Source organism: Sinocyclocheilus grahami, unplaced genomic scaffold (genome assembly GCF_001515645.1).
Source record: "Sinocyclocheilus grahami isolate Dianchi unplaced genomic scaffold, SAMN03320097.WGS_v1.1 scaffold531.1, whole genome shotgun sequence".
Classification (NCBI taxonomy): domain Eukaryota; kingdom Metazoa; phylum Chordata; class Actinopteri; order Cypriniformes; family Cyprinidae; genus Sinocyclocheilus; species Sinocyclocheilus grahami.
The window spans coordinates 205,502-219,557 of NW_015505710.1; the positions used below are offsets into that span (position 1 = coordinate 205,502).

Sequence of the window (14,056 nt, forward strand, 5' to 3'; positions counted from 1 at the left end):
CTTTCTTTGCGTGAACATTTGGGCGGCGTTATGCAAATCTTCCCACATAGTGACATAGATATGTGGAGGCGTGTTAGAACGAGCCATTTTAGGTAGATGTGGCTGACTCAACTTTTATAAAGAATATCTCTTTGGATTTGAGACTTTACAAAGCTGCAAAGACTAAAGAAAAACATTATTTATGCACCAAGAGCTTGTAACACTCCAAAGAGAAAGGAAAAATTGAAATCGCATCATATGACCCCTTTAAAAAGAACAGCGTTTATTCAAAATATAAATAATTTCTAACAATATAAATCTTTGCTATCACTTTTTCTCAATTTAACACATCCCCACGGAATAAAAGTATTAATTTCTTTAAAAAAAAAGATGATCCTAAATTTTTGGTAGTGTATATTGTGTGTGTGTGTGTATATATATATATATACATATATACATATCCCAACGTCGGATTGATGTCAGAACCCGATGTCGGATTTACGTCAGAACCCAACGTCGGATTAATGTCAGATCAAGACTTCGAATTGACGTCAGAACCCAACGTCAGATTGACGTTGTAATTTGGTTGAAAATGAAAATCGAGGTGACATCAAAACCCAACGTCAGATTGACATCAGAACCCAACATCAGATTGACGTTGTAATTTGGTTGAAAATGAAAATCGTGTTGACATCAGAACCCAACGTCAGATTCCAACGTCAGATTGACGTCACATCCCAACGTCAGATTGACGTCAGATCCCAACGTCGGATTGACGTCAGAACCCAACGTCAGATTGACGTCAGATCCCAACGTCAGATTGACGTCAGAACCCAACGTCGAATTGAAGTCAGATCCCAACGTCTGATTGACGTCAGAACTCAACGTCATATCCCAACATCAGATTGACGTCAGAACCCAACGTCAGATTGTCGTCACATCCCAACGTCAGATTGACGTTGTAATTTGGTTGAAAATGAAAATCGAGGTGACATCAAAACCCAACGTCAGATTGACATCAGAACCCAACATCAGATGCCCAAACAGAAAAATGGTGGTGAAATAAAGAGAACACACACACACACACACACTTTAAAAATAGTATTTTATTCTTTTGTAACTTCTATTAAACCAAAAATAGTATATACTTTGTAGTATATACTATACAAAAATAGAGTATACTTTTTAGGTAGTAATCACAGATATACGTTATAGAATTATACTTAAGTACTTACAGTTAGTATACTTATTTTGACAAATAGACAGAATAGTCTTAGTATATTTGACCTATACTTGCACTTAATCTTTTATACTTATATTGTTATACTTATCCTGTAAGTTGTGTTTCAGTTGGTAAATATATATATTGGTATTCAAATTAGTTTTCCACAGATAATTAAACAACGTCAGATTGTCGTCACATCCCAACGTCAGATTGACGTCAGATTCCAACGTCATAACCCAACGTCAGATTGTCGTCACATCCCAATGTCAGATTGATGTCAGATTCCAATGTCAGATTGATGTCAGATTCCAACGTCAGATTGATGTCAGATCCCAACGTCAGATTGACGTCAAATCCCAACGTCGGATTTTGGTTGAAATTCTGCACTCTGGCAGCAAATATTTGAAATTGTAATAATGTTTCACAATATTACTGTTTTTACTGTATCAAATAAGGCTAATGCAGCCTTAGTGAGCATAAGAAAGCATTAAAAATCCCTTACCAACCCCAAACGGAAAAATGGTGGTGAAATAAAGAGAACACACAAACACACACACTTTAAAAATAGTCGTCAGATTGATGTCAGATTCCAACGTCAGATTGACGTCAGAACCCAACGTCAGATTGTCGTCACATCCCAGTGTCAGATTGACGTCAAATCCCAACGTCGGATTTTGGTTGAAATTCTGCACTCTGGCAGCAAATATTTGAAATTGTAATAATGTTTCACAATATTACTGTTTTTACTGTATCAAATAAGGCTAATGCAGCCTTAGTGAGCATAAGAAAGCATTAAAAATCCCTTACCAACCCCAAACGGAAAAATGGTGGTGAAATAAAGAGAACACACAAACACACACACTTTAAAAATAGTATTTTATTCTTTTAATTATATGACTGTATGAAATAACATGATAGAGTTATACATGGATGATGTAGAAACAAAAAGGCCATCACTCTCCATTCTTGGCACTTTCTTGATAGTGACCCTACTGTGAGCAATCATTTAAGCAGTCTTCTTCTACATGACCACTAGATGGAGACAATAAAAACACTAGTTTGACCAAAAGGCAAGCTGTCATTGTAAATATTAACACTGTTTGCAGCACAGCTCTTTTCATTAGCCTTAGGGAGCAAACCTTCATTACCTTAATAAAGAAAAAGCTGGGAAATCAGTTCAGTAATTATCACTTTGCTGTGTAATTTCATGCCAATTAATATCTACAATCCAATTATTTGTCATTCATGGTAACCTAATATTTTAATTCACTAATATTGTAATGAAGCTCTGTCTAACAAACGTTCAGATGGCCTTTTCTTTACTCTTACTTTATTCTTACTCTTACTGCTATACTTGAATCTCAGGCAGTTGATTTATAAGACAAATGATTAAGATGGCTCTTTCTCTTTCTGTGAAAAAGTTTGCATTAAACACGTTGGGCATGTTTTGCAGAAGTTGTGCCAAGTGAAACATATGGGTAGTCTCTGCAGGAGATTGGTACAACAGGCCACACGCCCAGAGTTCATCCACTCTCATCTGTCCACATTACACAAGCCACAGCACCCAGCTGAGCCTAATCAGTGTGTCCCTCTATCATCCACTGAGTGGACCTCCTCCACCTCCTACATCACAGCAATAGCTCACTAAATAACCTCACTATAGTATGGAAAAATACTACAGAAGTCAGTGGCTACCAGCAACTGTTTGGTGACCAACATTCTTCAAAATATTCTGTTGTGCTCAACAGAAGAAAGAAACTAATACAGGTTTGGAACAAGTAAGAGGGTGAGTAAATGATTTTCATTTTTTGGTGAACTATCCCTTTAAGGTGCAGCCACAATTACGGTTGCTCGGGAATGTCTTTAATATGTTTTTGGTGGCACATACACATACACATCAACAGAACATTCAGTCGGTGCATGGAATGTGTGTGGTCAAGCAGTGTGGCAAAATGACTGTCCCATTATTCAGTCTTGTATTAATTTACCAACCGATCAATCAAGAAAATTTCAGATTTTGCTCATGTTCAAGCTGGTCATGGCTGGTTGGTTTGGGTCACTTTATAATATTCTATTCTGATCATAATATGTTAACTTCAAACATTGGCTTTTGTTGACACCCTCATGCAAGTTATACTGCTGTCCCTCAGTAACTCAGTAGGGTAACTTTTTATTTCCTTCTTATTAATTTTCACCCTTTTATTAGTGGAATTCTGTTTCTTTTTGCATTTAACCTTTTATAGACATACTTTAAATTACATCACAGATATATTCCTGTTTTGAAATGTACAGACCTGGTACTTGGTACTGCTTAACAGGAATTAAAAGGTAATTTAAGTACCGACCAACCAAATATTGATTCTTAACCTCGAAGTGAGATATGAACATGCTGATTTATATTCATTTAAGGAAGGCAGCTGGGTTGGATTCCCTCTCCTTGTGATTCATTAGAGAACTGTAGCTGTGACGCTCATGTCAGGGTTGTAATCTGTCATCGCTGTATCTAAAGTACTACAAACACCCAAAATCATACAGACCAGGTTTGAATAAACACTGCACTGCTGCTTTCAAGAATGCTGCAAAGATTATAATGTCAGAATCTGTGTATCTCAGCAAGATCATCCTATGTCTACAACTTAATCGATGCTTGATGTTGTGACCTTTACAGATTAGAGATCATGCAGAGATTAATCTGCTGATCCTTCCGTGTTATCAACTTCAAAAAGAAAGCAAAAGTGATGAAGGAGAAAGAAAAACATAAAAGGACACTTTGATCTTTAGTTATGGATCAATCCATTGGATCTGCACATCTAATCTCTACTGGGTTTATAAAAAAATGACAGATTTATGGCTTCCATAATCTCCTTCAAATCGACAGTTATGTTTGATGCCATCAGTGTTCTTTATATATGTACTGCAGTACAAATGCTGTAATTTTTCTGCTGTACATCAGCATCTGATTGAATAAACTGCAATTTGGCTATTGCAAAAAAAAAATCCTTTGCTTAAGTGGTGAACTAATCAATTTAAATTAGTTTGACATTACAAAACCAGCAGCACACATCTATAATGTTTCTGAAACTGAATAGGGAGCGGTGGCACTGACTCAACTGATCTAGGGGTCAGTATTGACACTTTAACATCCAAAGGTGAGAATGCAAACATGCTGGTTGTGGGTGTGACTGGAGTTCAGGTAGGCGTGTGAACAGTGGACAGGAACAAATGCTTTGGGGAAGAGACAGGGAACAGTAGTGCCCTTTGGAACAGGCATGACTCATGCTTGAAGGACTATCTTTCATAAGAGAAAGTTCAGAGTACTATTAAAGGACACCAGAGACAGGCACAAAAAAACTCACCCAGGACCACCAAAGCACTGATCTCAGCTATGCCAGGTCAGTAGAAAATGATCATGGTCAGTGTAAATGATTATTTACCAAAAGGAGAAAATTAAGTGACAATCCTTATAATATTTAACTGTGTTTCTCCACTGGGACTGCTTTAAATGACTTTGGAGCTCCAGTCAATGATTTGGTGTTGAAGTGTTTCAGATTATTTTGTTACTTTCTGCCGGATGTAAAAAAGCGTTTAACTGCCAGCACCCTCTCTGTTAATTTGCAAGGAAGTGGTGTGGGTGCACTTACTGTAAGTACAAAGATCACCAATGGAAGATTTTATTGTGCATATTAGGGTCAGGTGGGGTTTAATGTGTTTTCTCCTGCAGTTTTTACCATACACTGCAGAATTCTTATGTACAAAGTATATATTTATACATAAATAATACATTTATTTGCTTAAACAAATCAAGGTATACAGCGACTCTGTTTTTCATTTTTCTCCCATCTTCTATTTTGTAAAGGTGCATATTATTCTGAGCATCTCTTTGGTATTCTTTCTCTTCCTGTCTTGTTTAATCAGTAAAAAGTACATTTTTCATACTGAGTCACTGAATGGCTGTCAGCAGTTTCTTTGTTTATTAGACACAGCTACATTGCTTAACCTTGTTCCTATCTTTTGCCCTTCACTGCCGGGCCAGCAGTGTTTTCTTATCAACAATGCAGCTCAGAATGCACTCTCTGAGCATATAGCGGCTTTTTTTCTACGTCTTACAAAGCAGAATTTGAAACTCTTTGTAAATAAGGTCAGATCATCCATTTTGCAGCACAGCTTGGTATTGTGATGTTGTTGTATAATGTGAGTTATCAATAAACCCTCAAAATTGTGCAAATCCCAGTTTCATTTAGAAAAATGGACACATCAATAGTGGCCACATCCATCTTTAGTGCTAGCGCTGACAAAAGGAAGCATCAATCTTTATAACAAGACTAATGATCAGTGTCGGCTGCTTTGTGGCTTGTTCTCTCTCATGGTCCATTTCTGTATTTTACAGTTTAATCTGTGCTTCTGGACACACCCCTGTCCAGATGTTGAGTCTTGGGGATTCTGTCCCTCTGCTCAGACAGACAGACATACAGACTAACTAGATGGATAGATAGATAGATAGACTGTCAACAATGTTTCTAATTTACACTGTTGCATTGTTTTGAAGGTGATGTTTTATTGGAGGGTAACATTTACACCGAAAGCTTTAAATATTTCAAAGAGGGTGCTAAATAATATTTCCTCTGTTAACTAGAGCACCCAGAACAACACCTAACCCTAACAAGTAATAAACTGGTGAATGAAATGTTGAATGAACTGTCTGCCCACAAATGACTCTCAGAGGCACCATCGTTCATTATTCACACATAGCTGCAGTGATCCAATAATAGCTTGTGTACATATAGAGACAATACGTAATATCACGGTATTACAAATAAAAGAAGATTCATCTCAGCCCCATTGTGAAATGTTGTTTCCATAGCAACAGGGGGAGAAAGATGGTTAAGCCAGAGAGACCTAGAGAGGGAGTGGCACTTCTTTATAAAGAAAGAGGTGAAAGACAGAAACACATTTCCACTGTGTGTACGCATGGTCACAACAGACATTGAGGGCAGTTCAAGACGTGAGGGAGGGAGAGGTAATTTGGCTGTCCATCCATTGATTTCCTTCACATTCATTCAAGTGTTTCACCTTTATTTTCTGTCAGATGCATGAAGTGGAATCAATGCCACCTCCTCATCACCATATTCTCCTCCTCCACTCAGTAGCCAATCTCCTTCAGCCCTCCACCACATCACACATATAGTCTTTCCCCACAACACCCACACAAACACAGGCACACACATTCCCTCTTCATTCTCTCTCTCTCTCTCATACACACCCTCCTGCCTGGAGATTTGAAGATGTGACTAAGGCTGGTTTGTAATCAGATGAAAGACGTGTATAATCCCGAAACTCCCTCCATCTTTTTCATTGCTGGAGTGGGGATGCTGAAGGAGAGGACAAGGGCCTGGATGAGTGACGTGTGATGGAGAGATCTGTGCTGACGGATTCTGCTTTTATAAGGACCTGGACTGACGCTGCTCTCTTGGGAGTCTGGGATGAACGCAGAGACCATTGAAGAGAGAGTGGACGGGTAAAGACAGGGCAGAGAGGACATCAAAGGGAGCTTCATCTGTAACTTGGACACAAAGTAAGAATTAATTTTTTTTTAATCGTCTGCCATTATTTTGTTGTGTGTGTGCGAATGGGTTTAGATGCACAGGATGGAGTTCTTACCTTGACAGGTATTTCTGGATTTAACGGAAGAAAAATGCACTTGGGCCTTTAATGAATTAATAATGAGAGGCTGTTTCATCCCACTGTGTCTAAGTAGCACATTCCTTTCATGTGTGACATATAACTTAATATAATTCATGAAAGAGACTTTAACTATAAACAAACATATTAATACAAACATTTAGAATTCTAATTTAAATGCTGAACAGATATATTAATTAGGGATGCACCGATATGAAAATTTTGGCCGATACCGATAACCGATTATTCTTTATTTTTGAAAGCCGATAACCGATATGTTGGCCGATAAATCTATATCCAAATTGTTATATACTTTTTGAGAGCCTGATTACAAAAAAGGTCTCATCATTAAAAGCCACATCCCAAACACTTCAACATAAGCAGCCTAGTTTGAACGGTGTACGTTTTAAAAATATTTTTACTCTCCCATTACCAAATTTAGTCATAAAAAAGTCTTACAAATAAATAAAATTATGCATAAATAATGCAAACTAGTCACTGGACATCATTACACGTGTAAAGAATCAAAATGAATGCGCCACAGATCAATAAAACAGAATAGCCTCTGCACGGACAATAATTAAATTATTTTAATTACTAAACCATATTGTTGATGAAAATAATAAGAGAAAAATACAAGTGGTTGTTGTTATTAATAATGTATCAATGATTTTGAAAAAGTAACAAATTAATACCACTGTTTTAAATAGCAGCCGTTGAGCTGCACGTGCTGAAGCTGAAGAGCTGAATGAACACGGTAAACTGAAGCGTTTTGCTGGCAGCTTATTTAACTCAAGGAAATGCATCCTGAGATTAATATTAATACAACATAAACATAATATTACAACTTATATATGTACAAAATGACGCAGTTATTGCATGCTATACCGATAACAGAAAAAATGAGCCGATATGGGCCGATACCGATATGGTGGCCGTTTAAATGCTGAACAGATATATTAATGTTATTTTCAATGTTTGATGGAGAACATTTTTTTGCTAGTAGATTATTTGGTTACACTTTATTTCGATAGTCCACTTTAGACATTCTATTAACTATAAGTAACTTTGTAACTACATGTCAACTACATGTCAACTAATTCTCATTCATTTGCAACTACATGTCTACTAACTCTCAGAGTAGACTGTTAGGGTAGGTTTAGGGTTAGTAGAATAAGTTGACAAAGAAAGTGTTAGATATTAAGCAGACAGTCTACTAATACTCTACTAACTACTAGTTGACATGTAGTTGCAAAGTTACTTGCTGTTAATAGAATGTCTAAAGTGGACTATCGAAATAAAGTGTTACCGATTATTTTCTCACCTGTTGACAATATATATGATCTAAAACCAAAGCAAAGACTGGAATAATGTGGAAAACAGTCTTTGACCCGCTTTAAGAAAGCTGTACCAAAAGGTTTTGTTTTGGTTGTTGGTTCTTTACAATGTTTATGCTGTTGCCTCTCAGTTTTGGTTCCTTGCCACCGTCGCCTTTGGCTTGCTTAGTTGGAGACACAATTTCTGTCAACATTGTTGTCTTGACTGCACAGACACTATAGGAAGAGAACTGAACTGAGCTGGACGATGACATCACTGAATCAACAATGAACTGATTGGTTCTATTGGTCTCTTGCATTATCAGCACACGTTGTTCCTGTTTAACACTGTAAAGCTGCTTTGACACAATATTGTACAAAGTGCTATGTAAATAAAGGTGACTTGACTTGATGTTGTAATGGATGCATATAGGGACTATAGAGGGAGAGATCAACACATGCGGCACCCATGCTGAGACCCTTGTCGGTAGAAATAGCTGGTTTACCAGACATTTCTACCTGCCCTGCCCTTCGTCTGCGAGTAGTTAAGACGAACAGTATTGGTCCAGCCTGACCAAAGGTTAAAGGTTTTGAGGTTGTAAGATTTTATGCTTGTAAAAAAAGTATTTTAAGCTCACCAAGGCTGCATTTATTTGAGCAAAATATATACAATTATTATTTTTAAATGATTACAATTTAAATAACAATTATTACAATTTAAATAACTATCTATTTTAATATATTTGAAACTGTAATTTATTCTTGTGATGAATTATCAGCAGCCATTAATCCATTATTCAGCGTCACATGACTCAGCATTTAAGAACAGCATTTATTTGAAATAGAAATATTTAGTGACATTTTACTGTCACTTATTTTTATCAATTTAATTTTTTTTAAATAAAAAATAAAAATAAAAATAAAAAATATTCAAGACTTTTCCCATTAACACATTTTTTTATTTTGATGGTCCCCTTTAGACATGTAGACATTAGACACTGTAAGTAACTTTTCAATTACACGTCAACTACCACTCATTAGAGTATTAGTAGACTGTCTGCTTAATATCTGCGAACACTTTATTTTTTGTCCCCGAAGAGACATTCTTCTGAATAAAGTAACTCTGCAAGTATATTCCAACTTATTCTACTAACCCTAATCCTAACCTAACAGTCTGCTAACATGCTACTAATGGGAGTGCTAATGAGAGTTAGTTGACATGTAGTTGCAAAGTTACTTATAGTCAACAGAATTTCTAAAGCGGACAATCAAAATAAAGTGTAACCAACACTTTTTTCCTATTCCAGCAGATATCCAATGGCAGAGGTTGGGCACACTGTGTCATTCCCATCAGGGGGCACAATCCCCTCAGACCCTTTCGTCACAGTTGAGTGCAGTTCAGCAGAGGTGAAGCCTGAAGATGTACCCCTGCAGAGCTCCAATGAAGCATCATACTCCTCAAAAGACCTCAAGGACAGCAGCCAAATTGATCAACACGATACAAGTGGTCACGGTATTGCTGAGACCCACATGTCTGACGGTGTGTGTTTACAGTCAATGAGCGATCAGAATAAACACACATGTAGTTGTTCACTGACAGTGCACAGGGAACATGTCTTATCTCCTCACAAGGACCTAAAAGAGCACAGTCTGTTATCAATACAGAGAAGCCACTCAGACAGCTTGCAGATTTTTAAAGAGGCCACAGCTTCTCCTCTCTACTGTGAAACGGGTGTGTCTTTTTGCCAAGGACGAGACCAGGATGTTTGTGCGCAGTCATTTCCTTCTTTAGTGTGTAAACAGGCCATGCCGCTTCAGCAGAGCAATACGGTGACCACGTCTACCAGAGCAGGAAGTAGTGGATCGGGCAGCCCAACTCAACCAGCCAAACATGGCTTCATTCAGATCGGTGAAGTCATTCCAGAGTCCACCTGTCCCAAATTCAAAGAAGCTGTTTGTTGCAACTCACACTTCCACCCTGGAGCTGTCGAGGACACTTTTGCGGCATATTGCCACCCGCAACCAATTCCTGCTCCGGCGCAGCTGCTTCCACACTTAGTAGGAATGGAGGAGAGCTACAAGGGCCAAGTATCAGCAGGCAACCTGCTCGCTCTCCCTCGGCTCATCTCCTCCGTCAGTGAGACCGGATTGGACGGTAAGCGACTCCTTCGCTGCTGCAATCTGGATTGCTCTTGGCCAGGTCCGTTGCGTCCAGTTGGTGCTCAACAATGGGTGGATGAAAAGACCAAGATGGAAGTGGGGACCATGACCACAGAAAAAGAACTGAGAGATGTAGGAGTGCAAGTGGGTCAGGACTCTGAGGAGCATCCCCAGCACGTGTTCCCAGAAGTGTGCCTGGTTGAAGAGAAGACAAATGCGAGTGGCAAAGTGACGTCAAAGAGTCAAAAGTCTCCTGTGAGGGAGGTGAAATGGGATGCGGAGGGCATGACCTGGGAGGTGTACGGAGCCTCAGTCGATCCTGAGGAACTCGGACTCGCGATTCAGAAACATCTGGAGGTACAAATCAAAGAGACTAAGGGAATAACGGTAAAACTCTCACGCCAGAACACGGCAACATCCCAATACAGCTCAGGATCAACCCAGAGGAGAAAAAAGGGGTTGTTGGGGTTGTTGCGCCGGCCGGGCTGCTGTTCTCGCACCACCGGTGCAGTGGACTAAAGGACCTACATGACTGAGACCCCAAATAGACATTTTAAATACTCTTGGGTTGACAGCCAAGTAAAGATTAAAAATAGGGATTTTTTTTTAAGCAACAGTACTTTCTTTTTGCCCTTGTATAACAGAACTGGGTAATACATTTCAGAAAAATCATGTCTTCCTTTAATTTTTAAAACCTCACCTAAATGCTGTAGTAGTTTGCTCAGTAGGTTTAACAACTTTTTATAATTTATAGAAAAATTGTGGGTTATTTTATAATAGTCAACTGCTCTTTGGTTTTTGTTTTCCATCAGCAAATCATAATGATTATGACTAAATTCCTGTCTTGCATTAGTCTATGTGGAAACATGTCAACTGAATGAAGAACTGTTATTGTTTAATTCTGTGGAAGCACTATGATGGAGGTAAGAGAATACAGTAGCCTAACTGTAGCGCTGCCTGCTGGTCAAAGCATGACAGTAAGACAGACGGTATCACAAATATGTGTAAATACTTTTAAAAGTAAAATACTATTTACAATACAATACCATTCAAAAGTTTGGGGTCTGTCAGGTTTTATTTTTAAATTTTTTTAAACAGTGTAAATAAAACAATATTATTGAGAAATATTATTCACTGTCACATGATTCTTCAGAAATCATTTTATGCGTTGATTTGGTGCTCTAGAAATATTTCATATTAATATTTATGTTTAAAAAATGGTTGTGTTGCTTAATATTTGTCAGAATTCTTTCATGAATAGAAAGTTCAAAAGAACAGCATTTATTAGAAATAGAAATCTTTTGTAACATTATAAAGGTCTTTCCTGTCATTTTGCTCAATTTAATGCATCCCTGCTGATTAAAAGCATTCATTTCTTTCATGACCCCAAACTTTTAAACAGTAGTGTATATTCATATTGAATAATATGTAAATAGTAAGACACTAGATGTAGCAGATGAGCTAATTATTTTAGTCCTTACTTGTCAGTACATTTCCAAAAATATATATTTCTTAATAATATAATTTTCAATCAATTTCACATTTATTCAGAAAATTAGTACTGGATTAACTGGTTTTTCGAAAGTAACAAAGCAGAGGAATTATACTGTATTCAGAATAACACATTTTGACACTTGGGTGTAGAATATGGTTTGTTTAGTTATTTATCAAAGCAAATTAAATGTCTCACCAGCAGCATTGTTTTTGTCTTCGTATTCTACTGTAACATTAAAAGCAATATGACAGTTAATTGAAAACTCTTTTTGCATTTTGATGTTTTTGTGACAGCATCAAATGTAACCATACATGAAAGCTTTCCATATTAACTACAACATGACTTCTTTAGTTTTTTTCCTTACTGACACTTGTTTAGTTGCCCAATTTGGACACTATTTGTGATTCTAGACACAGCTATGAAAAAAGAATGACTGTACCATTCTTTTTTCTTTTTACTATGTTTGTTAATGATCAGAAATATATTTACAGGCAAAATTAAAGAATGGAAATTTAACATTTGTATAATCACCTGTATATTTACAAAACAACCTCAAAAGATTGATTTGGATAGAGTATAAAATATTCACTGACACACAGACCATTACAGGCTGTAGGCTACTTATTTATTGTGTTCAAGGCTGCCTGTTCTGCGGTTTCAAAACCTAAAGAACAGTTCCAGAATATTGGCTGTGACCCGAGTGAGACCATTCCATGACATCCATACATGAAGTTCATAAATCTGCTCATGTCCATAAACTGGATTTCCACATTGTGTGTTTTCAAGCATTTAGGCCTATCAATTAAGCTATATTTTTAAAATCCTATAGTAAATCTTTTTTGAAAAGCCTTTAAACAACATATTCATCTAAATGCATTCAGCTGCTTTTCTTACCATTGCACACAGGCTACTTTTTACTACCGCAGCAAACCTGATGACTACACCTGCCATGTTTTAATTCATCTCCAGCAGCAGCAGCACACACTACGAGCAGTGCTGCCTTACATAACGCGTGCATTTGATTTGATCTCACACATGATCGTGAGATATCGTGGGATATTCTGTGGACACGGGCACAAACGGAGGTAAGTACCTCGAGATGGCTAAAGATAAAAGAATTTAAATGAATGAACATGCATAATGACGGGTCGTTGCAGAGGTGTAGCATCCATAAACCCAATAATACACATAGACACAGTCGCGGGACTAAGCTACACTGAAACGCCTTGTGTTTGTGCGAACATCAGTCGACGTCGCGTGAATACCGTCATATTTGTGTCTTTTCTCATAGAGGCTGCAAATGACAATAATGGGTTGGATTAACGTGTTTAAAAAACCCCCAAAATGAATTATTGATATCGTGACCATTTTGAATTTATGACCAGGCGAACCCTGCGTGTATTTTTCGCGTCATATATTGTATTAAGCGTCTTTTGTACAGTAAGAGTAGGCTACTATAAGGAAATATAGTCTTCTGACCTCTCTAGTATGGAGGACGAGACCTGCCAAAACAATAAATAAATTTGTGCATAAATACATGTATTCTTGTTTAAATACATAAATAAATAATTGAACATGTGATGAAAGTAGGCAAATAAATAAAATAAATTGGTGGGTAAATGGAAAATGTTTAAGGAAATACTAAACTCATCCTAACTATTTTCCTTTGATCTCTCATTTATTTCTGAATGCAGTTCCACATTTTTTCCCCCTCTGCAACATGCTAATGAGAGGGTGTCAATTATGCAAGAATAGGCGGCTCTTGTGTCATAAACTGGCTTGAGCGTTTGCCTGCGCATGCGTATTAACTTCATCAGTCAAGGGGACTGATTATTATCTTACACTTTTTCATAGGGTTAGTTTTGTAGTTATAATCATGAGAGAGCTAAATTATAAAAGATTTTAAGTGGCCAATGTAAAATATTAATGCTTGCATAGCTCTTAATTGCAATACTGAACCGTTATTTGCTTAATAAACATAGTTTTGTCGCCTGTATTTTCTGTTCTGATAACTAATGGGAAAAAATGGTCTGTTCCTCGATTAAACCACTTCATACCAGTTCTCAAGGATGTATATGAGCCTCTGTTTGTACAATAATAAATTGAGAATCATCTGAGATGTACCCTTGTGTATGTCACTAATTTGGTTCTCCCGCCGTAAAGAGAGAGAGATTGCTGCAGATCGACTTGGTTGTAGAAGAC

At 37.3% G+C, this 14,056-nt stretch overlaps 1 protein-coding gene across 5 annotated transcripts; it reads left to right on the forward strand.

The window, feature by feature from the left end:
- Positions 1–2,967: 2,967 nt before the first annotated feature.
- Positions 2,968–11,368, forward strand: LOC107555321 (uncharacterized). Of its 5 annotated transcripts, none has more exons than XM_016238078.1 (3): positions 2,968–2,990; positions 6,291–6,776; positions 9,507–11,368. In XM_016238078.1, exon 3 carries the CDS (start codon positions 9,517–9,519, stop codon positions 10,876–10,878), a length of 1,362 nt encoding a protein of 453 aa, XP_016093564.1. In that variant the 5' UTR covers positions 2,968–2,990; positions 6,291–6,776; positions 9,507–9,516; the 3' UTR covers positions 10,879–11,368. The 5 variants fall into 5 exon arrangements, with proteins under 5 accessions (XP_016093564.1, XP_016093563.1, XP_016093567.1 ...); XM_016238077.1 differs by lacking the exon at positions 2,968–2,990 and adding an exon at positions 4,251–4,596; XM_016238081.1 differs by lacking the exon at positions 2,968–2,990 and adding an exon at positions 4,251–4,596 and having other exon boundaries at positions 6,650–6,776.
- Positions 11,369–14,056: the final 2,688 nt, after the last annotated feature.

What these genes read in the sequence shown, in the direction of transcription:
- LOC107555321 (XM_016238078.1), top strand. Translation starts at nt 9,517, where the DNA reads ATGGCAGAGGTTGGGCACACTGTGTCATTCCCATCAGGGGGCACAATC.